This window comes from Dipodomys merriami, unplaced genomic scaffold (assembly GCF_024711535.1).
Source record: "Dipodomys merriami isolate MVZ:Mamm:240054 unplaced genomic scaffold, mDipMer1.0.p SCAF_534, whole genome shotgun sequence".
Classification (NCBI taxonomy): domain Eukaryota; kingdom Metazoa; phylum Chordata; class Mammalia; order Rodentia; family Heteromyidae; genus Dipodomys; species Dipodomys merriami.
In genome coordinates, this window is record NW_027206107.1 from 517714 (window position 1) to 544949 (window position 27236).

General features: G+C 43.8%; 2 protein-coding genes across 9 annotated transcripts; one reads left to right on the top strand and one right to left on the bottom strand.

Moving 5' to 3' along the window:
• Window positions 1-928: 928 nt before the first annotated feature.
• Window positions 929-10695, bottom strand: LOC138811540 (zinc finger protein 30 homolog). 6 transcript variants are annotated; one of them, XM_069999293.1, is made up of 7 exons: window positions 10370-10695; window positions 9871-9989; window positions 9674-9785; window positions 8718-8803; window positions 7731-7857; window positions 4197-4289; window positions 929-2522 (listed from the first exon to the last, which is right to left on the bottom strand). In XM_069999293.1, the coding sequence occupies exons 4-7, from the start codon at window positions 8724-8726 to the stop codon at window positions 1156-1158; spliced, it is 1596 nt and encodes a 531-aa protein (XP_069855394.1). In that variant the 5' UTR covers window positions 8727-8803; window positions 9674-9785; window positions 9871-9989; window positions 10370-10695; the 3' UTR covers window positions 929-1155. The 6 variants fall into 6 exon arrangements, with proteins under 6 accessions (XP_069855394.1, XP_069855395.1, XP_069855396.1 ...); XM_069999294.1 differs by having other exon boundaries at window positions 9871-10032; XM_069999295.1 differs by lacking the exon at window positions 9871-9989.
• Window positions 10696-12488: 1793 nt separating this feature from the next.
• LOC138811536 (zinc finger protein 420-like) lies at window positions 12489-26067 on the top strand. Of its 3 annotated transcripts, none has more exons than XM_069999278.1 (5): window positions 12489-12802; window positions 16193-16259; window positions 18890-19016; window positions 20589-20684; window positions 24387-26067. In XM_069999278.1, the coding sequence occupies exons 2-5, from the start codon at window positions 16251-16253 to the stop codon at window positions 25841-25843; spliced, it is 1689 nt and encodes a 562-aa protein (XP_069855379.1). In that variant the 5' UTR covers window positions 12489-12802; window positions 16193-16250; the 3' UTR covers window positions 25844-26067. The 3 variants fall into 3 exon arrangements, with proteins under 3 accessions (XP_069855379.1, XP_069855378.1, XP_069855380.1); XM_069999277.1 differs by having other exon boundaries at window positions 12489-12707; XM_069999279.1 differs by lacking the exon at window positions 12489-12802 and adding an exon at window positions 12869-12909.
• Window positions 26068-27236: the final 1169 nt, after the last annotated feature.

Genomic DNA, 27236 nt, shown 5'->3' on the forward strand with positions numbered 1-27236 from the left:
TGTGTCTTTTAAGACATTCCAAATACTTCGTGTTTATAAAACTTCAAAATTTATCTCTAACAGACCCATACCTAAATAGTATCATGAACTATTAATATTCCAATTTTCTCAATTATACAAAAATGTCATTTTACCATGTTTGTTCCACTTGTGATCTCATAAGAACCATTTCTTTCCCTGCATCTGACAGGTGGCTTAAGCCTCTTCTACTGTCCTCAGTTCTGTCTCCCTTTTTCTTTTTCTTTTTGTCGGTCGTGGGGCTTGAACTCTGGGCTTGGGCACTGTCCTTGCGGTCTTCCGGTTTTCTAGTGGTTTATTGGAGATAAGAGTCTCACGGACTTTCCTGCCTGGGCTGGCTTTGAACCACAACCCTCAGATCTCAGCCTCTTGAGTAGCTAGGATTACAGGTGTGAGCCACCAGTGCCCAGCTTTGTCTCCCTTTTTCAATGCCACTTACTGGCTGAGAAGCCAGGACATTCCTCTTGTACAAGTACCCATATTTTAGATATAGTTGCTTCTTGTTGTGTCATGTGATCTGTACTCCTATTCCTATTCTCAAAACTGGAAGTTTGATCTTCAAGTCTAAATTCAGTACTGAAGTACTATTGCAAGGTGTGTATTTTACTGTGTCACATTAGGAGGCAATATTTATGTTACTATTTTTCTGAACGTTAGATTGGTCAGCAGGCTCAGGTGTGGTTACCTGATCTATTCACTAGAAAATTCAAGTCTATCTCTCACTTAAGGGTCTAAATCTCTACAGAAAATAATCCCTCTATTCACTATTACATCGTTATAAAATGGGGTTTCTGATATAATTTTCTAATTCTATAATTCTTTAGCTGGGATTCTCTAGTAAAGAAAAAACTATCACAAAAGCCAATTTCCTTGATATATAATTTACACAGGAAATGCAGACTTAATGCCATTTCTTTTCTTTATTTTCAAAACAAGTGGGTGCCTTGGCAACTCCCATAGAATAAGGACAATAAAGCTTTAATGAAGCTCTCCTTCAGAATGAATTTCCTGGAATTTAACATGAATGGGATAAAAGGTTTCTGTATGTTCACTACATTAACTCATTCTTCTGTACATTCAAAAATGATGTTTTCTAATGCTCCTAACCCAACATTCATAGTGGGGAGGTGGTTATAACTAGGTTACATTATGAATGCGCTGATGATATGTGAGGTGTGAGTGCTGTCTAAAAGCCTTCTTACATTCCTTGCACGTGTAGGGTTTCTCACCAGAATGAATCCTCTGGTGTTGAATAAGGGAGGAGTGAAGTCGAAAGGCCTTCCCACACTCCTTACAGTCATAAGGCTTCTCACCAGTGTGAATGCTCTGATGCTGAGTGAGCTGGGAGAGCAGTCTGAAAGTCTTCCCACACTCCTTACACTGATAGGGTTTCTCGCCAAAATGAATGCTCTGATGTTGGGTCAGCTGGGAGAAGAGCCGGAAGGCCTTCCCGCACTCCTTACAGTCATAGGGCTTTTCCCCGATGTGAATGCCCTGATGTGAAATAAGTTCTGAGTAACGACGGAAGAACTTCTGACACTCCTTACACTCATAGGGTTTCTCCCCTGTGTGGATTCTCTGGTGGAGGGTAAGATGATAGCCACGACTGAAGGTCTTCCCGCACTCTTTGCAATCATAGGGCTTCTCACCAGTGTGGATCCTCTGGTGCAGGGTGAGCTGCTGCCGTACTCGGAAGGCTTTCCCACACTCCTTGCAGTCGTATGGCTTCTCACCAGTGTGAAGCTTATGATGCAGCCGAAGGCCCGTACTACACAGAAAAGCCTGGCCACATTCCTTACACTCGTAGCACCTCTCAGCAAAGTTGAGTCTCTGGTGTCGGGTGAGGTGTGCGTACTGTCGGAAGGTCTTCCCACACTCCTTGCATTTGTAAGGCTTCTCACCAGTGTGGATCCTCTGGTGGAGATTCAGCTGTCCCCGCACTCTGAAGGCCTTCCTGCACTCCTGACATTCGTAGGGTTTCTCGCCCACGTGAAGCCTCTGATGCAGGCGAAGGTCTGAGCTGCAGGGGAAGATCGCTCCACATTTCTTACACTCATAGAGTTTGTCAGATGTGTGAATTCTCTGATGTCGACTAAGGTGGGCACACTGGCGAAAGGTCTTCCCACATTCCTTGCACTCGTAGGGCTTCTCACCAGTGTGGATTCTCTGGTGGAAAGTAAGCTGTTGGCGTGCTCTAAAAGCCTTCCCACAGTCCCCACACTCATAGGGCTTTGCTCTATTAGGGGTTTTCTGGTAGAAAGGAAGGGGTCCCAGTTCTCTGTCCATGGCTATTTTCTCAGTGGTGGTTTTTCTCCCTTGCCTGAAATAGACCCCGGGAGGACCTTCCTGTTCCCCAAACATTTTATACCCATAGTCTTTTCCTAAAAAGGACTCTTTGAGGCCATGGCTTTGGATTCTTTCCATGATTTCCCACTGAGATAAATTCATTTCATAAACTTTCTTTTCTTGAAATAACTTCTTAGTATCATACCTGGATTCCAAGTCTGAAAGGAAAAAAACCACACAAGGTAAGGTTTTATCTTCTTGGTCCAGACAAAATACAATTTCTTTCTTTCTTTCTTTTTTTTTTGTCAGTTGTGGGCCTGGCCACTGTCCCTGAGCTCTTCAGCTCAAGGCTAGCACTCTACCACTTGAGCCACAGCACCACTTCTGGCTTTTTCTGCTTATGTGGTGCTGAGGAATAGAACCCAGGGCCTCATGCATGCAAGGCAAGCACCCTACCACTGAGCCACATTCCCACCCCTCTTTTCTTTTCTTTTCTTTTCTTTTCTTTCTTTCTCTTTCTTTCTTTCTTTCTTTCTTTCTTTCTTTCTTTCTTTCTTTCTTTCTTTCTTTTTCTTTCTTTCTCTTTCTCTTTCTCCCTTTCCTCTCTCTCTCTCTCCTCTCTCTCTCTCTCTCTCTCTCTCTCTTTCTGTCTCTATCTCTGTCTCTGTCTCTCTGTTTATGTGGTGCTGAGGAATCAAATCCAGGGCTTCATGCATGCTAGGCAAACACGTTACCAGTAACCCAGCTTCCCAGCCCCAATATACAATTTCTTACTACCCGTTTGTAGAAGGAGAAGAGTTCACTTACAATTATGCAAAAGAGGAACTGAGTTATACTGGAAATATCTGCAAGTGTAAGGTAGATAGGCAGTTGGGAGGGTAGTATTTGTAAAGAAATCACCATTTTCCTGCTGGGTGCTAGTGGCTCACACCTGTAATCCTAGCCACTCAGGACTTAGAACTGAGGATTGTGGTTCAAAGCCAGCTGGGGCAGAAAATTCTGTGAGACTCTTACCTCTAATTAACCACCAAAAAGCCAGAAGTGGAGCTGTGTTCAAGGGGTAGAATGCTAGTCTTGAGTGAAAAAGCTCAGAGACAGTGTCCAGGTACTGAGTTCAAGCCCCAGTATTGGCACAAAAAAAGAAAAAAAAAGTTAAACTAATGTATGCTGTTGTTAAAGTAAGGATAGTGGTTAACCATGCAGTGGAGGAATGACTGGAGTCAGGATGGGTGATGCACTGAAGTTATCAGCGGTCCTGATGCTCAAATGGTCCCATCTTTGGCAACTGTCATACTGGCTTCTCTTCCCTGACCACTCTAGTCAAATTACCCCATTCACTCATTTTAATCTCATATCATAACTTTATTCACTTAACATTTCAGGACATTTAGTAAGCCACTGTCTGTTTTATGTTTCTAAGGATTAAATCCAGGGTGTCACATGTGCACTGAGATACCCCTTAGCCTGAACCATTTATTTCTTTTTCTTTTTTTTTTTTTTTGGGTCCGGTCGTGGGGCCTGAACTATGGACCTGGATGCTGCCCCTCAGCTCTTCAGCTCAAGGCTAGCGCTCTAGCACTTGAGCCATAGCTCCACTTCCGGCTTTTTTCTTTTTTCTTTTTGGTTATGTGGTGCTGGGGAATCGAACCCAGGGCCTCAGGCATGCAAGGCAAGCGCTCTACCACTGAGCCACCTTCCCAGCCCCACCATTTATTTCTTTACTGTCTGACTCCCCTACTACAATGTAAACCTCATGAAATGAGAGTGATGATAAAAAAAAAAGAAGACATAATAAAAGCTGAAATACAAAAGATGAGTTCTAAAGAAACATATAATCCTGGCAGCAGGTCTGTGCTTTGTTACTTGCCTCTGGCTGTAGAGCACCTACTTACCCAGGCTCCATCTTCTTTCTTCCCTTACAATGATCCAGGGTTCTTTCCCTTGTTCCAGTAAGGAAATCACATCTGGCTTAGAAATGGAACATCCTGTTTGAGAAAACAGAAGAAATTTTTAAAAATTTATTGGACCAGGCTTCATATTGAAGATGACTATCAAGACTAAAATATATTCAAATTAAATTACTCAGGACTAGTAGGGAAAAAAAAAGAACTAAGAAGTAGGGGATATGGTGCTTATTTTAATTTAAACTCATACAGTCTTTGTCTTGTAAGAGGGAATAACAGTTGGGAACACTGGTTTCACATCCTGCCTCTTGTAATCTAGGTCATGAGGACAAGTAATTTAATCCTTTTGTACCTCTTTTCTCAGCAGTAAAAAGGGGTGAATGGTACTGTGTACACATATGATTATTCTGAACTGATAAATGTTAGGATGAGTACCAACTACATTGTAAGCACTATAATTTTTTTTTTTTTTTTTTTGCTGGTCATGGGGCCTGAACTCAGGGCCTGGGCGCTGTCCCTCAGCTCTTCAGCTCAAGGCTAGCACTTTACCTCTTGAGCCACAGTGCCACTTCCGGCTTTTTCTTCTTATGTGGTGCTGAGGAACCGAACCCAGGGCCTCATGCATGCAAGCACTCTACCACTGAGCTACCTTCCCAGCCCCAGCACTATAATTTTTATTAAGCACTGTTTTTTGCTATTTTTTGCTGTTTTTTTTTTTTTTTTCCATGGGGCTTGAACCCAGGCCTGGACACTGTCCCTGAGCTTCTTTTGCTCAAGGCTAGTGCTCTACCACTTGAGCCACAATGCCACTTCCAGCTTTTTCTGTTTATGTGGTCCTGAGGAATTGAACCCAGGGCCTCACGTATGCGAGGCAAGCACTCTACCACTGAGCCACCTTCCCAGACCCTTTGCTGTTGTTTTGCTAAGAGGAAAATAAAGTTTCTTGCCAGGATATTCACATAATTTTAAATGCAATGTTGGGCACAGAAGTTCATGCCTATAATCCCCAAATACTACTTGGGAAAAGGATCTCAGGAGGGTAACACTTTTAGAAGCCAGCTGGGCAAAAGAGCTACCAAGACCTCCTTCTCTGGATGTGGTAGTACATACCTGTATTACCAGCTACCTGACAGGCACAGATAGGAGGACCGAGGTCCAGGCTAAAACATAAGGCTCTATCCAAAATATAACTAAAGCAAAAGACACCGGAGGTGTGGTTCAAGAAGTAGAGCACTGGGCTGGGAAGGTGGCTCAGTGGCAGAGCACTTGCCTTGCATGCCAGAGGCCCTGGGTTCGATTCCTCAGCACCACATAAGCAAAAAGAAAAAAGCCGGAAGTGGCGCTGTGGCTCAAGTGGTAGAGCGCTAGCCTTGAGCTGAAGAGCTGAGGGACAGTGCCCAGACCCAGAGTTTAGGCCCCACGACCGGACCCAAAAAAAAAAAGAAGTAGAGCACTTGCCTAACAAATGTGATGCTCTGACTTCAAGTTTCATTACTGACAAAATAAGAAGAAAAATAAGAAGAGTGCAAATTTCAGGTATTTAAGACTTTTAATCACAAAGCAGTTACAGGGTTATATGTCTGTGTTAGAAAATTGGACATGTCTATTTTAGTTTGAAAAAATAAACTTTTTTTTTTGGTTGTCATGGGGCTTGAACTCAGGGCCTGGGTGTTGTCCCTGAGCTTTTACACTCAAGGCTAGTGCTCTATCACTTTGAGCCACAGCATTACTTCCGTCCCCCCACTCTCCTGGTGGTTAATTGGAGGTAAAAGTCTCATGAAAGTCTCACTTTCATGTCTGGATTGGCTTTGAACCACAATCCTCAGATCTGAGCCTCCTGAGTACCTAGCAGTAGTAGGTACCTCAGTACTAGGTACTGAGTACCTAGTGAGCCACCAGTGCCCAGGAATTAAACTTTTAATAGGTATACAAAGCTAGACATCCATCTTCTATTCTCATCATAGAGGAGTCCACAACTAACATGAATATCTACAGCATTATGACCCTAGATTTCTTTGCTAGGAGGTTCCATACAACAGTTATTAGGGAGAAGCAATAACAGAAGAGGGAAATAAAGCCATGGAGTTTTGGAACGATGTAAGGGCTCAACAAAGGTGCTCACTCCTGAACCACAAAGACACGTTTAGTTGGGTTTTAGAAACTGAGCCCTGAATTTTGGTTGAGAGAATTTCAATATTTTGCCACAGAGAATCTTTTTTTTTTAATTTTTGTAAATGTTTCTTTTTTGGGTCCGGTTGTGGGGCCTGAACTCTGGGCCTGGGCGCTGTCCCTCAGCTCTTCAGCTCAAGGCTAGCGCTCTACCACTTGAGCCACAGCGCCACTTCTGGCTTTTTACTTTTTGCGTATGTGGTGCTGAGGAATCGAACCCAGGGCCTCGAGCATGCAAGGCAAGCGCTCTACCACTGAGCCACCTTCCCAGCCCTTTTTTTAAAATTTTTATTGTAAAGATACTATACAGCCGGGCGCTGGTGGCTCACGCCTGTAATCCTAGCTACTCAGGAGGCTGAGATCTGAGGATCGCGGTTCAAAGCCAGCCCGGGCAGGAGAGACCATGAGACTCCTATCTCCAATAAACCACCAGAAAACCGGAAGTGGCGCTGTAGCTCAAGTGGTAGAGCGCTCGCCTTGAGCTGAAGAGCTGAGGGACAGCGCCCAGGCCTGGAGTTCAAGCCCCATGACCGACAAAAAAAAAAAAAAAAAAAAAAAAAAAAAAAAAAAGATACTATACAGAGGGTTACAGTTACATGAGCAAGGTAATGAGTACACTTCCTATTAAGCATTGTTACCCCCTCCATTGTTTCTCCCTTACCATCCCTTCTCTCCTTACCTTCCCCGAGGTTCTTTTTTTTTTTTTTAATTGTGATTAAGTGATTACATAATTTCCCAAATTTCACAGTATTGTGGAATAATGATGCTCATTTAAAGTCACAAGTTCATTCTAACTTTCCTGGAGCAAATTGTCTATCACAGTCTATAACATATAACGGTGTATACATATACACCATACATGTGGTCAGCAGCATGGGGATATTTAGTAGTGGTTCGACCAGATAAGTGGGAGTTCTTTGTTTCTTAAGTCCTGTTAATTTTGTTGTATCACCTAACATTTTGGATTTAGCATCCACTTATCAGGGAGACCATGTACCGTTTGTCTCTTTGCTCTTGGCTTACTTTGCTCAACATGATTCCTTCTAGCTCCATCCATTTCCCTGCAAATGCCATTATTTTGTCATTTCTAATGGCTGCATAATATTCCATTGTGTATAGATACCACAATTTTTGGATCCATTCATCTGTGGTGGGTCATCTGGGTTGTTTCCATATCCTAGCTATTGTGAACAGTGCTGCAATAAACATGGATGTGCACTTGTCCTTGTATATTGGTTTCTGTTGTTCAGGGTAGATGTCTAGAAGTGGTATGACTGGGTCGTAAGGGAGGTCAATCTTTAGCTTTCTAAGGACCCTCCAGACTGCTTTCCAAAGTGGCACAGAGAATCTTACCAAGTGACACTAAATTTTTGTAGTTCTCTAATATCACATCTCTGTATAAATTCCTCTGGTATGAAGTCAGACATTCCCACTCTTCCTGAGAAAAGTCAACAGTCACGTCTCTGAACATCACCAAATCCTGAAATGACAAACCCAATAACCATAAGATAAAGTATTTTTAAGATGGAATACCAGTCTTAAAGACATTTTCTCATTTTATCTATTAAATGGGCTGGACTGGAAGTCTGTGATGTAGGTAGCAATATTTACATGTTCTTGAAAATGTGTTGATGTATTCCAGGGATTAGCAAACATTTTCTATTAGGGGCCAATATAGTAGGCTTTGTCTACCACATATAGTCTCTGTTGCTCCTTCCTTCCTTCCTTCCTTCCTTCCTTCCTTCCTTCCTTTCTTTCTTTCTTTCTTTCTTTCTTTCTTTCTTTCTTTCTCTTTTCCATTATCAGAGTTTGAACTCCAGGCCTTATGGGATCTACACTTGGGGCAACAGCTCCAGCCTAGCTTTTGATGGTTATTTTGGAATTAGAGTTGTCTGCCTGGGCTGGCTGTGAACCTTGATATCCTGAGTAATTAAGATTACAAGCATGAGCCACCAGCATGTGGCATTCTTACTTTTTAATTTTTTACATTCTTTCAGAATATAACTTGCTTGCAGACTGTACAAACAGGCCAGAATCCCAATTTGGCTTATGGGGCAAACTTGTTCTTGGCTAACAACCATACTAACCAAAACAAGTTCATATAAACATGGTTAGCAGATGGCCAAGATATTCTCAACTCTCATGATTTAGCCTATCTTCTTTCCTTTAAGGATCAGAAAAAAAAATGATGGGAGGTAGCAGTAGTGTACTTGTCTAGCAAGCTGGAGGCTCTGAGCTTAATCCTGGTACTCTGGAAATAAAAAAAGGACAGAAGAGAGGGAAGGAGGGAGGGAGGGAAGGACGGAGGGAGGGAGGGAGGAAGGACAGACATCTACTTACATGAGCCATGATTTTAGAACTGCAAGAACAGGTCAGTTTTCCTCAAGGTTCCTTCACTGGAGAGGCAGAGTCCACAGTTGTCAGAGCTGTGGGGAGAATGTGGGGCCATAAGAACAGAATCACCTTAGAGCTTCCACATTTGAGAAACAGTATACTGCACTTTTCCACTCCCACATGCAACCTGCTCCCAACACACAGATCAGTTATGCAGCCAGAGGTTCTTTAGACAAATGTATCTCCTCCTCCAAACATGGAGAAATCAGCTATGCTAGGAAGAGACACTGAACAGTCTCCATCAAATCTCATTGCCAGTCACTTCCCAGGAGGGATTCCAGTTAAGTTCCTGTCCCCCACCACAGGGGACAATATGGACCTGAAATCTGGACCTGGTTGCACAGACCTGGCCTGAAAGTGGCCTCCTCACTCCAGTCTACCTTTCTAGCTAAAACTATATCCTCTAAACTATATCCTCTAAAACTATATCCTCTAAACCAGAACTTCCTTCTTGGATTTAGGAATCTCGCCAGCTTCTCAAACCTCCAAGAAACAGTGAGACAAGAATCTTCCAAGCTTTACTACAAATTGGTCACATACAGAACTTCAGAAATACCAACTCCTGGCTCCAAGCTACTCAGGAGGCTGAGATTTGAGGATTGTGGTTTTAATCCAGCCTAGGAAGGAAAGTCTGAGAATATTTTTTTGTCAGTCTTGGGGCCTGAACTCTGGTCCTTGGCGCTGTACCTCAGCTCTTCAGCTCAAGGCTAGCGCTCTACCTCTTGAGCCACAGCGCCACTTCTGGTTTTCTAGTGGTTAATTGGAAATAAGAGTCTCGCAGACTTTCTTGCCTGGGCTGGCTTTGAACCATGATCCTCAGATCTCAGCCTCCTCAGTAGCTAGGATTATAGGCATGAATAACCTGAACATCTCATGAGAATGCTTAGAAATACTGTGCTCACCTGGTTAACTAACTGTAGACAATTGCAGGCACTAGACACTAGAAAGAGGAATTTCCTATTACGTCCTTTGCATTGACTAGGTATGCTTATCCTAAGGTTCAAGCCAGTTCACCTTAAAAAGGAAAAAAAATAATTTCATGTCTTGAAAATCAAATGCATTTCACAGCAAGAACCAAACAACACAAACTCACAATCACCTTTTCAAGAGCCTTTTCTGCGAATTGGCAAGGATAAACAGAGAGGGCTTACAACACTCCAGGCTTTTCTTGAGTAAGCCAAAGTCCCTATGGTCCCCAGACCCTGGCTGTTCCTCGTCCTGCGTGCACATGAATGCAAACGAGAGGGAGACAGAAGGTCCCCTGTAGTAACGACAATGAGTCTGCCCACAGTGTCTGGTTTGGAACAGTCCCAGCGGGTCCTCCCAGCCCCTAGAGGCCTGCCCAAGCCTCCCTAGTGGGGCTAACACCTATGATTTTTCCACTCGGGCCTCTTGCAGCCAGGCCTAGGTGGCTGAAGGCAGACAGACGTGACCAGGACTTCAAGACAGGCCGCCCTTACCAACAGGGCTCCGCACCGTTATTACAGTTATGATTCCTGCTTTCGGCCGGATCCTCAGAGCCGTGCAGGTCCCGCCCTCATCTCCCCCAGAACAATAAACGGCAAACCCCCTGCACCCCATCCCCCAGCTTGGCTCACCTCTCTGTCTTCACCCTTATTCCGAGGGCAGAGCCGTCCAGGAATTCCTGGGCTCCTGGACAGCGACCAGTGGCATCTGCAGCGCGCATGCGCGGGGACGGAGGCGGGCCTCGGGGCTCGTCGGGTCCGGGGAGGGAGATCGGGTCTATGAAGGTGGAGGAGTCGAGAAGCAGTACCCGACTGAGGCCGGTATTTGGTGTCTCAGGCCTCCAGAGGTGACTACCGTCGTGACAGATGCTGTTAAATACAATCCTTCTTCCCTTTGAGAATTCTAGTGTCAAACTATAAAGCCAAATAAACGGTAGTATCTCGGCGAAAAGGCGCGCCCCCCACCACTACGTCACTAACGCGCCGGAAGTTGACTTCCTGTCCCCGCACAGTGCGCAAGCGCAAAGCAGGGAATTTGCTACCAGGATCTGGTATTGTGCTGGGGGGGAAACCTCTCACAGAAAGAACTCGAGGCTGAGGCCGCCTTCGTTAATTTTTTAATAATTCAAACAACACCATCAAATGTGTGTGGGTGGGACTCACAGATAGGGGACTGTGGGCTCGAGTTTGTGCACTAGTTTCCTCACATATAAAGTCAGAATTGTCACTATATATTATTATACGGTAATTCAATGAACGGGGTACAGAGATGCCACATTTCAAAAATTCGAATTCGGAGTATTTATTAAAAGGTCGGAGACTGCATGGTGGACTCCTGGCTCAAAGATCATGTGCCGAACACGCATATGGCATCACGCTTAGTAAGTTTTACTCAATTTATTCGAACACTTCAAATATAATCCACACCAATAACTAGCTCATGCCCAATTCTACTAAGCGTATGCCACACCCAGGGAGCTCACGTGGCACGACGCTTGGGCCGGAGGTCGAGGGGAATCCGCCGAGGGTGTCCACTGGGCTGCTCCAAGTCGCTGGAGGGAGTAGCAGCTGCCTTGCGGAGGCGCTCCTGTGGAGGGCTGGTCTGATGTGGAGTCGTCTCGCTCGGGGAGGCTGTCTCACTCGGTCTCTGCTGCTCTGCGGTTTTGTATGTTTTAGCCTGGGCTTCTTCGCTTGTGGCCACGTCTAGTTATTACTATTGGCTTTGCTTCTGGCCGAGTTTGGTTATCACTGTGGGCTCTGTAGGCTCCTGGGTGTGTCCTTATCTCTATATTTCATAGTTCTAACTCCTAATTTTTAATTCCTTTGTTGTTGTTGTTGCTGTTGTTGTTGGTCATGGGGCTTGAACTCTGGGCCTGGGCGCTGTCCCTGAGCTCTTCAGCTCAAGGCTAGTGCTCCACCATTTGAGCCAAGTGCCACTTCCAGTTTCCTAGTGGTTAATTGGAGATAAGAATCTCATGGACAAAGGAGGAGGCTGCAATGCTTGATAAGAAATGTACTCATTATCTTGCCCATGTAATTGTAACCCCTCTGTACAGTATGTTCACAAAAAATTAAAATTAAAAAAAAAAAAGAATCTCATGGACTTTCTTACCCAGGCTGGCTTTGAACCATGATCCCATGAGCCACAGGAGCCCAATGGAAACCCAGAATCTTCAATTAAACAGCTTTGAATTAATTCCCCAACTGATGCCAGGTTTAAACTATTTTCAAATTGTCCTATTTCGTCCTGAAAAATCCTCCCATCGATTCATTATCCTTTGCTTGGAGGCTTTACTACTTCCCTAGCTCTCCTCTTTTCTTTCATAGTTTACCCCAGTGTCCTGAATGCATTGGGTCCATTACACTGAATCTCCACGCCAGATCACACACAGGTCGTAGGCTTCGGAGCAGAACTCCATAGTTCTTTTCTCAGACCCCTGAAGTCTGGACCATCCTGATTTGTCTCCTCTATGTTCCGAGAATTTTAGAACAAAAAAAAAATCAGCCTTTGGTCAGCTCCTGCAGCGTTCGCGCATGCGCTCTTGCACACTCCTCCAGGTATTGACAGCCACTCCCGGAAGGCTCTGGGGCTCGGACTGAGGGCGGGGCTTCGCGCCGCCTAGAGCGGGGGGAGGGAAAGGGGGCGGAGCCTACGCGCCTCCGGGATATTGGAGGTGGGCGTGGCATGACGCTTCCAGACGCAAGCGGGGGCGGGGCCTGCGCGGCCCCCGAGTTGCAGGCGGTGGGCGGGGCCTGCGCGCCTCACGGTTGCTGTGAGAACCGAGGCTGCTGCCTCGGTTTCCCACAAGGACTGAGGCACTGGGTAATCTGCCGGGGACTACATATCCCACCAGCGACGGAGATCACTCCGAACTCTGGCTCTGTTTCCTACCTCTCCTCCCCGGGCATGCCGTGCTGGACTTGGTCCTATGTGAGGAAGAAGGCGGAGCGGCTCGCTGAGAGGCTGCAGGTACGCTGCGCCCCGCGTAGCGGTGAGAGCCGGGCGGCGGGCGGCTCTGGCGGCTGCGAGGAGGGTGACGGTGTCGGTGGGAGACGACGGCGACGGTGAGAGGCCCGGGCCGCGGGAGACAGGACCGGCCGCGACTCTGCGAAGTGGGTGCGGTTGCGGGACTGAACTGTGCGTTGCGGCCCTTAACGGGACGGCGAACTGGGTGCGTTGTCGTGGCTGTGGAGCGAGTGTCCCTGTGACCTAGGTTCCCTGCTGCTTTCTGCGTCCTCCATTCAGTCACGTATGACTGACCCCCCCCCCAAAAAAAAAACCACAAAACAAAACAAAAAACCCCCAAACCATTCAGGGCTGGTACTGGTGGGCTCACATCTGTAATCCTGGCTACTCCGGAGGCTGTGATCGAGGTTCAAAACCAGCCCAGGCAAGAATGTCTGTGAGGAAATGGAGGGACAAAGGGTGAACAAATGCAGAAGTGGTACTCACCCACTATGTTGAAAATGAACTATACAACTTATGGGTGGAGACGGGAGGGAAAAACTGGGAGAGAGCTAGGGAAAGGGTGACACGATCCAAAAAGAAATGTATTCATCACCTGGTTTATATAACTGTAACCCCTCTGTACATCACCTTTATAACAATAAAAGATTCAAAGTCATACAAAAGAATATCTGGTGCTTATCTCCAATTAAGCACCAGAAAGCAGAGGAGAGTGAACCTAGAGTTCAAGTAGTAGAGTGCCACCCTTGAGTGAAAAAAAGCTGAGGGTCGGGGATCAGATGCTGTGTTCAAGACACACATACAGTTCAGAGGAGAAATTAGGTGTTGAGGCCTTTCAGCAAGAAGTTACTCTGCTGGCTCAAGTGATATTGCCTGCCTATCAAATGGGTGACCCTAAATTCAATCTCCACCATCCCCTCTCCTCAAAAAAGTACAGATGTGCAATTAGGGTAGAAATTATAAAGCAAAACAGGAGTAAGATTAGGAGTATGGAATTCTTAGTTGGGAGTCCTTTGGGGTCCCTTTATATGTTTGAGAAATGTAGCATCCCTTAAATTCTGAGCCTAGGGACTGCTATGAACTGTGATACAGATGCCATAGACTATCTTTCCTTTCTCCTTTGGGTGGTACTAGGGCTTTAAACAAAGGATCTTGGGGCTGGGAAGGTGGCTCAGTGGTAAAGTGCTTGCCTTGCATGCCTGAGGCCCTGGGTTCAATTCCTCAGCACCATATAAGCAAAAAGAAAAAAGCCAGAAGTGGCGATGTGGCTCAAGTGGTAGAGGGCTAGCCTTGAGCTGAAGAGCTGAGGGACAGCGCCCAGGCCCAGAGTTCAGGCCCCACAACCGGACCAAAAATAAATAAACAAATAAACAAAGGATCTTGCACTTGCTAGGAAGGTGATCTACCAATTGAACTACCTACCCCAGCCCAACCCCACCCCTATTCAGCAGGAGTAACCCTGAAAGATGTAATAATAATTACATGTGGTTACTCTTCTTTCTCCTTTAGGTTTCTTTCCTTCCTTCCTTCCTTCCTTCCTTTCTCCTCCACCACCTCCTTTGTCGGAGCCTGCCGGCAACGAAAGGGAATCCTGAATTAGGGGGTGAAGATGCGGAAAAATAAAGACATGAGACAAAGGATGGGGTCGGGAGGTCTGCAGCTCAAGACTGCAGCACCTTTTATTTTTAACTTTCCCTAATATATACTATTAGAAGTCAAGAGGTAACATAAGGTTACAATAGTCCAGAAAAACAAGGAAAATTTCAGTAAAAACAGAGTGCAGTAAAAACAAGACAAGGTCAACTGGTAGAAACTAAAACAAACTCTGCAGACATAGCAAAGCAATCCTGGGCACCTGGTGTTTTTTAATTTTCCAGAAAAACAAGGAAAATTTCAGTAAAAACAGAGTGCAGTAAAAACAAGACAAGGTCAACTGGTAGAAACTAAAACAAACTCTGCAGACATAGCAAAGCAATCCTGGGCACCTGGTGTTTTTTAATTTTCCAGAAAAACAAGGAAAATTTCAGTAAAAACAGAGTGCAGTAAAAACAAGACAAGGTCAACTGGTAGAAACTAAAACAAACTCTGCAGACATAGCAAAGCAATCCTGGGCACCTGGTGTTTTTTAAGTAAGCCAGTTCCTTGTACATGCCTTCAAGTGAGCACCGGGGTCAAGATGACCTTTAAACTTTACTGTTGGCTCCCAACACTTCTCTTCCTCCTCCTCCTCTCCCCCCTCCTCTTCCTCCTCCTCCTCTTCCTTCTTCATGTTGACTGTGGGGCTTGAACTCAGGGTCTGGGTGCTGTCCCTGAGCCTCTTTGTACTCAATGCTAGTGTTCTACCACTTTGAGCCACAGCTCCACTTCCGGTTTTTGAGTGGTTAATTGGAGATAAGAGTCTCACAGGGACTCTTCTGCCTGGGCTGGCTTCAAACTGTGATCTTCAGATCTCAGTCTCCTGAGTGAGCCACTAGCACCCTTGAGGTTTCTACAGATGAGAAATCAACATGCAAATTATTAGAGTGAGACAGTGACTCAAGTGTTCCAGGAGTTCTTAAGTCATTGTCTCTGTGTGTGTGTTTATGAGTATATAGGAGCATCTTGAAATTGTACAGATAGTTGTAGTTTATAGTTGTAATCTATAGGTGTTAGTGTTTGTTTTTTTGGTCAGTCATGGGGCTTGAACTAAGGGCTTGGGCACTGTCCCTGAGCTCTTTTGCTCAAAGCTAGCCCTCTACCACTTTGAGCCACAGCATCACTTCTGGTTTTCTGGTGGTTAATTGGATGAGAGTCTTATGGACTTTCCTGCCCAGGCTGGCTTTGAACTGCCTTAGATCTCAGCCTCCTGAGTAGTTAGCATTACAGGTGTGAGCCACTAGCTCCAGGCTCTAGCTCAGCTTTTTTACTCAAGGCTGGTGCTCTATCACTTGAGCTATGCCTTTAGTTCAACATTTACCTGGAGCCTCACAAATTTTTGCCCCATCTGAACTACTATCCTTCAGATCTCTGCCTCCCAAGTAGCTTAAATAATAGAACAGACATTTAGCTTAGTGAGATAATGACTTTTTAATATTTGGTGTATAGGTTTACATGGAAATAGATTTATCTAGAAACCTCAATCTGCTGAAATTATGTGCAATGGGGATGGAAAAGCTTAACAGCAATACTAAGTAACTCTCCTTTTTTTTTTTTTTTTGGGTTGTGGGGCTTGGACTCTGCACCTGGGTGCTGTCCTCTTCAGCTCAAGGCTAGCACTATTTGAGCCACAGTGCCACTTCTGGATTTCTAGTGGTTTTTGGAGATAAGAGTCTCATGAATTTTCTTGCCCAGGCTGGCTTTGAACTGTGATCCTCAGATCTTAGCCTCCTCAGTGGCTAGGATTATAGGTGTCAGCCACTAGTGCCCAGTTACTAAGTAACTTTTAAGTTCTGTCCTCTTAGAACACAGCAGAATCCTAGTCTGAAGGTCTTTTCTTCTTCCATTTCTAGCTCTCTGGATCCATGCTTTTCTGAGAGTGGAACTGTAAAGTCCTGAAGTTTGAAAATCATGGCCTATGTAAGTTGATGTTTCTTTATTGAAATGTATATGTGTGTGCATATATATGTATATTTGTATGTATGTGTGTGTATATATATATATATATATATATATATATATATATATATATATATATATATATTAGGTCATGCAAGTATTTTCTTGAAGTTTTCACCAGAGGAAATTTTTCCTCAAAATAACTTGTTTCTAATTCTCATTCTTTCACTGATGCCAAATGTGATGCCAAATTACCCAGCTTCTTCTACTGTGTGGCTCATTCAGAATTGAACTTTAGCTGTTTCATTTATTACAAACAAGCCATTTGGTTTAGTTCATGTGTAAGGGAACAGACTTACACAGGACATCATACTGGGACTTGGGGATTATTGGTAACCCATATAGAAGCTGCATAACACACTCAGGACAAAGAGTCAATGAGAAATATTAGATGGACACAAAAGAGAGAGAACTGAAAATGAACTCACGTATATGTGTTATAGCTACATAAAAAGCTTATGTAGATACTCTAAACCACATGGGCTTAGCCGGGCGCTGGTGGCTCACGCCTGTAATCCTAGCTACTCAGGAGGCTGAGATCTGAGGATCGCGGTTCAAAGCCAGCCCGGGCAGGAAAGACCGTGAGACTCCTATCTCCAATAAACCACCAGAAAACCAGAAGTGGCGCTGTAGCTCAAGTGGTAGAGCGCTCACCTTGAGCTGAAGAGCTGAGGGACAGCGCCCAGGCCCAGAGTTCAAGCCCCACAACCGACAAAAAAAAAAAAAATTAGATAAACCACATGGGCTTGTCAAAACAAGGAAAATTGCTCACACCTGTAATCCTGAGGATTGCTGTTCAAAGCAGGAAAATCTATGAGACTCTTATCTTCAGTTATCCACCAAAAAAGCCAGACAGAGCTGTGGCTGTAGAGTGCTAGCCTTGAGCAAAACAAAAAATCTCCCCAGGGACACTCCTGGATTAGCACAACAAAACCAAAACCAAAACATTGGATTAACTTTTTCTTTTCTTCTTTTTTCTTTCTTTTTTTTTTTTTTTTTTGGTCAGTCGTAGGGCTTGAACTCTGGGTGTGGGTGCTGTTCCTCAGCTCTTCAGCGCAAGGCCAGTACTCTACCACTTGAGCCACAGCACCACTTACTTTTTCTTTTTTTTTTGTCGGTCGTGGGGCTTGAACTCTGGGCCTGGGCGCTGTCCCTCAGCTCTTCAGCTCAAGGCGAGCGCTCTACCACTTGAGCTACAGCACCACTTCCGGTTTTCTGGTGGTTTATTGGAGATAGGAGTCTCATGGTCTTTCTTGTCCGGGCTGGCTTTGAACCGCGATCCTCAGATCTCAGCCTCCTGAGTAGCTAGGATTACAGGCGTGAGCCACCAGCACCCGGCTTTACTTTTTCTTTTAAAAGCAAAAATTTTGCTGGGTGTGTTGGTGTATGCCTGTAATCCCAACTATTCAAAAGGCAGAGGTAAGAGGATTTTTGAGCCAAAGGTTAGCTTGAGACCCTACCTAAAAGAATTAAAATCTAAAAAGCAAAGTTGAGTGCTTACTTAGCAAGCACTAGGCCTCAGGTTCTGTTCTTAGTATCACCACCCCAAAACAATTTATTTGGCAGATATCAGAGATTATACTTGTATTCACTATTTTAATACATAAACCTTATTTATCACCAAATGTTTTGCATCTTTAAGAGTGCACTAGGTCTAGGAAGGTGGTTCAGTGGTAGAGTACTTGCCTTGCATGCATGAGGCTCTGGGTTTGATTCCTCAGCACCACATAAGCAGAAAAGCCACAAGTGACACTGTGTCTCAAGTGGTAGAGCACTAGCCTTGAGCTGAAGAGCTGAGGGAAAGTGCCTAGGACCAGAGTTCACGCCTGACGACCAGCCCTCCCCCCCTCCCCAAAATGCACCAGACAGTTTTGTTTATGCTAGAAGTTTGCTTCAAAAAAAAAAACTGTTAATTCTGCACTTTGCATATTATAAATTTGTATAAATCAGCACCTGGGCTGATTTTATTGCCCTCTTTGTATAATGCAGTCCATTTCTCATCTCTGCAATCTTTCTTTTCTATACTCTTTCCTTCCTTCCTTCCTTCCTTCCTTCCTTCCTTCCTTCCTTCCTTCCTTCCTTCCTTCCTTCCTGTCAGTCCTGGGGCTTGAACTCTGGGCCTGGGCACTATCCTTGAGCTCAAGGTGAGCGCTCTATCACTTTAGCCACAAGCCCCACTTCTGGTTTTCTGGTGGTTAATTGGAGATAAGAGTCTCAGTCTTGGGGCTGGGAAGTTGGCTCAGTGGTAGAGTGCTTGCCTCACATGCATGAGGCCCTGGGTTCGATTCCTCAGCACCACATAAGCAGAAAAAAGCCAGAAATGGTGCTGTGGCTCAAGTGGTAGAGCGCTTGCCTTGAGCTGAAGAGCTGAGGGACAGCGCCCAGGCCCAGAGTTCAGACCCCACGACTGGGCCCCCTCCCCCCAAAAAAAGAGTCTCGGTCTTTGCTGCCCAGGCTGACTTTGAACCATGTTCCTCAGATCTCAGCCTCCTGAGTAGGAAGAATTATAGATGTGAGCCACTGGCGCCTGGCTGCAATCTTTAAAGTAATTCCTTTAATTTCTCCAGTGATATATGGGTTTGCCATTTCAGGGACCAGTGACATTCAGGGATATAGCCATAGACTTTTCCCAGCAGGAGTGGGAATGCCTCAACTCTTCCCAGAAGAACTTGTACCGGAATGTGATGATGGAGAACTATGGTAACTTGGTCTCATTGGGTATGTTTTCTGATTCAAATAATGGATAATTTAGATCTTTTCTAGAATTTTTTTTTTTTTTTGGTCAGTAGTGTGGCTTGAACTCATGTACTGGGTACTGTCCCTGAGCTTTTTTGTTCAAAGCTAGCACTCTACCACTTTGAGCCACAGAACCACTTCCTGTTTTCTGGTGGTTAAGTGGAGATAAGAGTCTCCTGGAAGTTGGGTGCTGGTGGCTCACGCCTATAGTTCTAGCTACTCAGGAGTCTGAGATCTGAGGATCATGGTTCAAAGCCAGCCCAGGCAAGGAAAGTCCTTGAGACTCTTATCTCCAATAAACCATTCAGAAAACCAGAAGTGGTGCTGTGGCTCAAGGGGTAGAGTGCTTGACTTGAGCTGAAGAGCTGAGGGACAGTGCCCAGGCCCAAAGTTCAAGCCCTACAACCGACCAAAAAAAAAAGAGTCTCATGGACTTTGCTGCCTAAGCTGGCTTCATACCATGATCCTCAAATCTCAGCCTCCTGAGTAGCTAGGATTACAGGCAAGAGCCACCAGGGCCTGGCTAACAGTTTCTTTTCCTACTCCTATTTTGAAGACAAACTATGGGAAACTGGTTAATTTTTTTTTCTTTTTTCTTTTCCTTCTCAAAAGAAGTGGTTAGGTTACAATGGCAAGTCCATTATAAACGCATTTGTCTTTCCCATCTTTCAATCATAGTTAAACCTTCTCTAATCTCACTTAGAATTATCTCTGTTCCTTAGCTAGATTAGGGTTCTGGGCATGTACAGTATAAGCATCGTTAAAGGACTTAGGTTGCCTATTTATGCCCAAGTTTACTATATTATGTTATCTGATCCATTTTCAGGAAGAACAGCTTGACAGATGATTCTGAGTTGTTCTAATTACTAAATGTACTTCTACAATTTATATAATGGTGGATTCCCTTAAAATTGAAGTAAATTATTTTGCTTCCTAAGACAAACTTTATATGATTTTAAGGATTCTTTAATTTCCACCAGGCACCAGTGGCTCATGCCTATAATTCTAGCAACTCAGGAGGTTGAGATCTGAGGATCATAGTTAAAAGCCATCCTGGGCAGAAAAGTTAATGAGACTCTTTTTTTTTTTTCATTGTTGTTGGTCATAGGGCCTGCACTCTGGGCCTGGGCTCTGTCCCTCAGCTCTTCAGCTCAAGGCTAGCACTCTACCACTCTACCACAGTGCCACTTCTGGCTTTTTTCTGCTTATGTGGTGCTGAGGAATTGAGCCCAGAGCCTCATGCATGCACTGAGCCAACTTCCCAGCCCAATGAGACTCTTATCTCCACTTAAATACAAAAACGCCACAAGTAGAACTGTGGCTCAAGTCATAGAATGTTAGCCTTGAGCAAAGGAAGCTCAGGAACAGTACCCAGGTCCTAAGTTTAGGCTCCAGCACTGGCACAATAATAATAATAATAATAATAATAATAATAATAATTCCTTCAATGTTCTCATCTGTTTTTATATAACATCACTTTTTCTTTTACCATTAATATGAATTTGACTAAGCAAAGCATTTCTACATTTTAATGTGTTCATTTTTTTAAAATAGGACATTCCATTTCTAAGCCAGATATAATTACATTATTGGAACAAGGAAAAGATCCCTGGATGATTGTGAGGGAAGAAACAAGAAAGGGCTTTAGAGGTAAGTAACAGTAACTCTGACTATAGGAAGCCATTTTCAGGCAGAGGCCCAACTGGCCAAAGAAGAGAGACACACACTTAGAATGTTGGTTGGAAATCTCATAGTAAAGAAAAGGCTTGTGCCAGGCACTGGTGGCTCACACCTGTAATCCTAGCTGCCCAGGAGGCTGACATCTGAAGATTTTGGTTTGAAACCAACCTGGCCAAAACAGCTCCTGTGAAACTCTTGTCTCCAATTAACTACTCAAAAACTAGAAGTGGTACTATGTCTACAGCACTAGCTTTGAGCAAAAGAGCTCAGGAACAGTGCCCAGACCCTGAGTTCAAAGTCTCACCACAGGGGATAGAGGGGAAAGGTTTGTGGTCCTGAGAGGAGAGAAATACTCCCCATGAGCTTCACTTTAGTTAGTTACTCAGTTTTTTCAGCTTCATATTCCTATTCCAGTTCAGAAAGGGGCACTGTGCTCTGGATTTTGGACTCAGCTGATGGTATATTATAAGGGCTTAGGTCATTCAAGTATATTAAAAGTAATATGCCAAGAAGAGTGAACAGCTCATATGAAGATCTTGAAGAGGGTGTGAGTATTGTCAGTTTTAGGAGCAGCAAGAATATCACAATTGCCAGGTAATGGAGGCTCATACCTGTAAACCTTGCTACTTAGAAGGTCGAGATCTGACAATTGAGGTTTGAAGACAGCCCAGGCAAGAAAAGTCTATAAGAATCTCCAGGGTGCTGGTGGCTCACGCCCATAATCCTAGCGACTGAGGAGGCTGAGAGCTGAAGATCACGGTTCAAAGCCAGTCTGGGAAGACTCATGTCCAATTAGCCACTAGAAGACTGGGAGTGGTACTGTGTCTCAAGTGGTAGAGCACTTGCCTGGAGCTGAAGACTCAGTGATAGTGCCCAGGCCCAGAGTTCAAGCCCCATGACTGACAAAAAAAAAAAAAAAAGAATCTCCAATTAGCCACAAAAAGTTGGAAAGTAGAGCTGTGGCTCAAGTTGTAGAGCGCTATCCTGGAGCAATAAAGCTCAGGGACAGTGTTGAGTTCAAACCCTATTACTGGCACCCCAAAAAAAAAAAAAGGATAAAATAAACTCAGTATGTCACGAATGATTATGTATTAGTAAGTATTATCATTTATTAAGAAGAACTACAGTTTTTTTTTGTTTTTATTTTTGTTTTTGTTTTTGTCAGTTGTAGGGCCTAAACTCTGAGCCTGGGCACTGTCCCTCAGCTCTTCAGATCAAGGCTCGTGTTTTACCACTTGAGCCACAGCGACACTTCTGGCCTTTTCTGTTTATATGGTGCTGCGGAATTGAACCCAGGGCCTCATGCATTTGAGGCAAGCACTCTACCACTGAGCTACCTTCCCAGCCCTACAGTTGTTTCTTAAGGTTAATTAGGATCCATGATTTGATTAAATTTTTATATCTTTAATTTTATTATTTTATTAATTTATTTATTTTTGTTGGTTGTGGGGCCTGAACTCTGGGCCTGAGTGCTGTGCCTTAGCTCTTCAGCTCAAGGCTAGAGCTCTACAGCTTGAGCCACAGCGCCACTGAGCTTTTTCTGCTTAGGTGGTATTGAAGAATCCAACCCAGGGCCTCATGTATGCAAGGTAAGCACTCTACCACTGAGCTATCTTCCCAGCCCTATATCTTTAATTTTAAATAAAACTTAATAGAGGCTGGGAAGGTGGCTCAGTGATAGAGTGCTTGCTTAGCGTGCATGAAGCCGTGGGTTTGGTTCCTCAGTACCACATAAACAGAGCCGGAAGTGGAGCTGTGGCTCAAGGGGTAGAGTGCTAGCCTTGAGCAAAAGAAGCTCAGGGATAATGCTCAGGCCCTGAGTTCAAGCCTCAGGACTGGCAAGAAAAAACAGAAAAAAAAGTTTAATAGAACTCTACATTAAATCAATATAGATTGGCGAATTATTCATATTCATGCTTTTCAGATATTCACTTAAAAAAAATCTCAATCTTCCCACAGTGCCAGTTCCAGTTTTCTGGTGGTTTATTGCAGATAAGAGTCTCATGGAGGGGCTGGAATGGTGGCTCAGTGGTAGAGCGCTTGCCTTGCATGCATGAGGCCCTCGGTTCGATTCCTCAACACCACATAAGAAAAAAGAAAAAAGCTGGAAGTGACACTGTGGCTCAAGTGGTAGAGTGCTAGCCTTGAGCTGAAGAGCTGAGGGACAGCGCCCAGGCCCTGAGTTCAGGCCCCACGACCGGACCCAAAAAAAGAAAGAGTCCCATGGACTTTCCTGTCTGGCCTGGCTTTGAACTGCAATCCCCAGATCTCAGCTTCCTGAGTAACTAGGATTATAGGTGTGAGTCACTGGCACCCGGCTTTCTTCACTTAACATTCATTAGCATTCTAAACTTTATTTTTCTTTCTTTCTTTTTTTTTTTTGGGGGGTCCGGACGTGGGGCCTGAACTCTGGGCTTGGGTGCTGTCCCTCAGCTCTTCAGCTCAAGGCTAGCACTCTACCACTTGAGCCACAGCACCACTTCCGGTTTTTTTCTTTTTGCTTATGTGGTGCAGAGGATTGGAACCTAGGGTCTCAGGCATGCAAGGCAAGCGCTCTACCACTGAGCCACCTTCCCAGCCCTTTATTTTTCTTTTATCCTTATTATATTCCTGGGCTATCTTAATTCTTGATATGTTTGTTTATATTACACATGGTAGCTAATATAGGAAGTCACCCATTTTATCACTGTGGCAAAGTAATAAATGAGAGTTGTGGAGTCATTTTGACAGTAACAAGTATAAACTGTACAGCTGATTTTAGAGTTCTTACAAATGTTCATTTCTAGTTGGCAACATTTAAATTATTAGAAAAGAATCTGTACAATGCAAACATGGGAGTTTTCTGTTTGTTGGTGGTGTTTGTTTTTACTTTGTGGTTTTTTCTTTTTGTTCTTTCTATCTTTTGAGAGGTGGTAAGGAGGAGAGTAGAAATGGAGGGAGAGAGGGTGAAAAATGCAGTCAGAGCATTTAGTATACACTATGTGGAAAATGAATTATGCAACTTGTGGGCAGAAATGGGTGAAGGAAGCCGGGCACCAGTGGCTCACGCCTATAATCCTAGCTACTCAGGAGGCTGAGATCTGAGGATTGCAGTTCAAAGCCAGCCCGGGCAGGAAAAGTCCGTGAGACTCTTATTTCCAATAAACCACAAAACCGGAAGTGGTGCTGTGGCTCAAGTGGTAGAGTGCTCGCCTTGAGCTGAAGAGCTGAGGGACATCACCCAGACCCAGAGTTCAAGCCTCAAGACTGACCAAAAAAAAAAAAAAAAAGAAAAAGAATGGGTGAAGGAAGCTCAGAAAGCAAAGGAAGGGGTGACATTGTCCAGAAAGAAATGTATTCATTACCTGACTTACGAAATGGTAAGTATAACACCTTAATAATAACAATAAAATTATACACTTAAAAAAATGGTCTAAGCCGGGCACCAGTGGCTTATGCCTGTAAGCAAAGCCTGGGTAGAAAATTACCCATAAAACTCTTATCTCCAAGTAACCACTCAAAAAACCAGAAGTGGTGCTGTGTAGAGTGCTAGCTTTGAGAACAAAAAGGCTCAGGGACAATGCCTTGTCTGTGAGTTAAAGCCCCACAATCAACAAAAAAAAAAATAAAAAATCTATAGAGCATTTATTTTTGGCATCTAATAAAACAAAAGGTTTTTATTACTTCTTTTAGAATTCAAGCCTGCGTGTGAAAATATCAACCTTGGAAAAGTTGACATTTATAGAATACATTCCTCTGTCATTCTACAGCAAAGATTTGATAGTAGTGAGAAGTCTTATGAATGTGACAAATGTGGGAAGTCCTTTACTCGTCCTACAAACCTCATAGTACATCGGAGAATTCATACTGGTGAGAAACCCTATGAATGTAGTCAATGTGGAAAAGCCTTTAATCGTGCGTCCAACCTTCGGCAACATCAAAAAATTCATACTGGTGAAAAGCCCTATAAATGTGAAGAATGTGTGATGACATTCAGTCGCAATATAGACCTTAGAGTTCATCAAAGAATCCATACAGGTGAGAAACCCTATCAGTGTGAAGAATGTGGGAAGGCCTTTAGTCGTGTCTCATACCTGACTCAACATGGAAAAGTTCATAGTGGAGAGAAATCCTATGTATGTCATGAATGTGGGAAGGCCTTTAGTAGAGGTGGAAAACTTAAAATGCATCAGAGAATCCATACTGGGGAGAAACCCTACCAATGTAAGACTTGTGGGAAGGCCTTTAGCCAAGCCTCTCACCTGGTGCAACATGACAGAATTCATACTGGCGAGAAGCCATATGAATGCCACAAATGTGGGATGACCTTTAGTCGTGGTGTAGATCTTACAGTACATCATAGAATTCATACTGGTGAAAAACCCTATAAATGTAAAGAATGTTGGAAGGCCTTTAGTTCTGCCTCAAATCTTGTTCAACATGAGAGAATTCACACCGGCAAGAAGCCCTATAAATGTGAAGAATGTGGGATGACCTTCAGTCGTGTCTATCAGCTTATTCCCCATCAGAGAATGCACACTGGTGTCAAACCCTATGAATGTAATGAATGTGGGAAGGCCTTTATTCGTGCCTCAACCCTTATTCAACATGAGAGGATTCATACTGGTGAGAAGCCCTATAAATGTACAGAATGTGGAAAGGCTTATATTCATGGTGGTAGCCTTAGGATGCACCAGAAAATTCATACTGGTGAGAAGCCCTATAAATGTAAAGAATGCGGAAAGGCTTTTGGTTGTACATCAGATCTCCTTAGACATGAGAGGATTCACACTGGTGAGAAACCCTATGAATGTAAGGAATGTTGGAAGGCCTTTAGTCATGTTGAAAGCCTTAGAATGCATCATAAACTTCACACTGGGGAGAAACCCTATGAATGTAAAGAGTGCAGGAAAGCTTTTAAGAGTGGCCACCAGCTAAAAGTACATCAGAGAATTCATACAGGTGAAAAGCCCTATGAATGCAAGGAATGCGGGAAGGCCTTTAGTGTCTATGGACGTCTTACTCGACATCAGACTATTCACAGTAGTGAGAAGCCATTTGCATGTAATAAATGTGGAAAGTCCTTTAGACATAATTCAAGTCTTAAAGTACATCTAAGAATTCATGCTAGAGAAAAACATGATGAATGAAAGCATTGTGAGAAGAGGCATTAGATAATGTGTGGATTATCAGCATATTCATATGCTGAGAAACAATTTGAACATAAAGAATATGGAAAAATTTTTAAATATGATTCATTTCTCATAAGGCTTTTGTACATATGAAAACCCCTCAGAATATATTTTTTCAGTTCAAGTATTCATGTTCAGAGAATTTCTAATGTATTTTATTGTAACATAGAATATTTGTGTTTATTTATAGGAATGTAAAAATGTTTTATGTTTTACAAAAAAGCCTTCCAGCACTATCAGTTATTTTTAAACTTATACCACAGAAAACCACTTGATCTAATAAATGTAGGAAAATTATTTTGATTGCCATTCTATTCCACTCCTTGTATATTGGAAAAGATATTTATCCTTCTGAGAGCCTTCCAAAATTGATGAGAATTGTACCTATAGTACAGGAACTCAGTTGCGAGAAACAGAGAAGCCACATTTTGAGAAGTCATCCAATTAGGAGTCTTTATTGGAGAGCTGGTGGCTGCAGGTGGACTGTTGTCACAAAGACCTGTAGTCCCTTGAATACACTTAATACTGTCAAAAAACTGAGCCATGTGAGTAGGAGAGGAAAGAAAGAGCAGAAAAACAATACCAACAAACTAGATCAACCACAATGGAGAGCTGAAGTGGGATGCCATGATGACTGAGGCAAGCCAGGAGACAGGTGATACAGTAACACAAGGCATGGCATATGGCATCTGAGCTGGTCTGGGCCTAAATACCATGTCAGAGGGCAGGGTTACAGGACACTCAAGAGTGATCTCCAGTTCAAGGCACAAGACTGACAGATTCAGTAACCTATCGTCCAAGTCCCTTCCCCAGTCTCTAGGAATTCAGGCATGCCCATTACCTGAAGGTAGAACTTCCTGCCTCTTCTATGAAGACAAGATGGTACTAGTTTAACTAGTACCCTATCATCCACCACATGGCCCAGAAGACACTGATTAGATCCAGTATCCTTATTTCATTATAGTGCTATTATCATAATATATACTTGGAAAGTTTTCATGACCACTGTCCTATATGTGGCCTGTCATAGACCAAAACATCCTTATATGTCACATAACTGTTGTGACAAAGTATCTTCAGGCTGTTTAGACTTGGCTACCATCCCCACATCTGTCTGTCTGTCTGTCTCTCTCTCTCAATATATATATGCAAAAAATGTATATATGCAAATACTCCAAAACTTAAAAAAAGTCAATAAAGCAGAAAGGGTTAGAGGAGTGGATCAAGTGGTAGTATGCCTGCCTAGCAAGTGCAAGGCTCTGAGTTCAACTCCAGTACTGACACCTGAAGGAAAAAAAAGAAGCAGTAAGGACCAGAAAGCATTGGACTAACATATCCAAGGTGCTATAAA

Bases quoted from the DNA above. Each gene is read 5' to 3' on its own strand.
- LOC138811540 (XM_069999296.1), bottom strand. The intron at 4,290-7,730 runs GTAAGATTCTCT...TTTCTCAAACAG, and splicing joins CAAAAATTTAGTGTCACTTG to GATGTTCCATTTCTAAGCCA. The intron at 2,523-4,196 runs GTAAGTAGGTGC...TTTTCCTTTCAG, and splicing joins AGAAAGAAGATGGAGCCTGG to ACTTGGAATCCAGGTATGAT.
- LOC138811536 (XM_069999278.1), top strand. The intron at 19,017-20,588 runs GTATGTTTTCTG...TTTTTAAAATAG, and splicing joins TGGTAACTTGGTCTCATTGG to GACATTCCATTTCTAAGCCA. The intron at 20,685-24,386 runs GTAAGTAACAGT...TACTTCTTTTAG, and splicing joins AACAAGAAAGGGCTTTAGAG to AATTCAAGCCTGCGTGTGAA.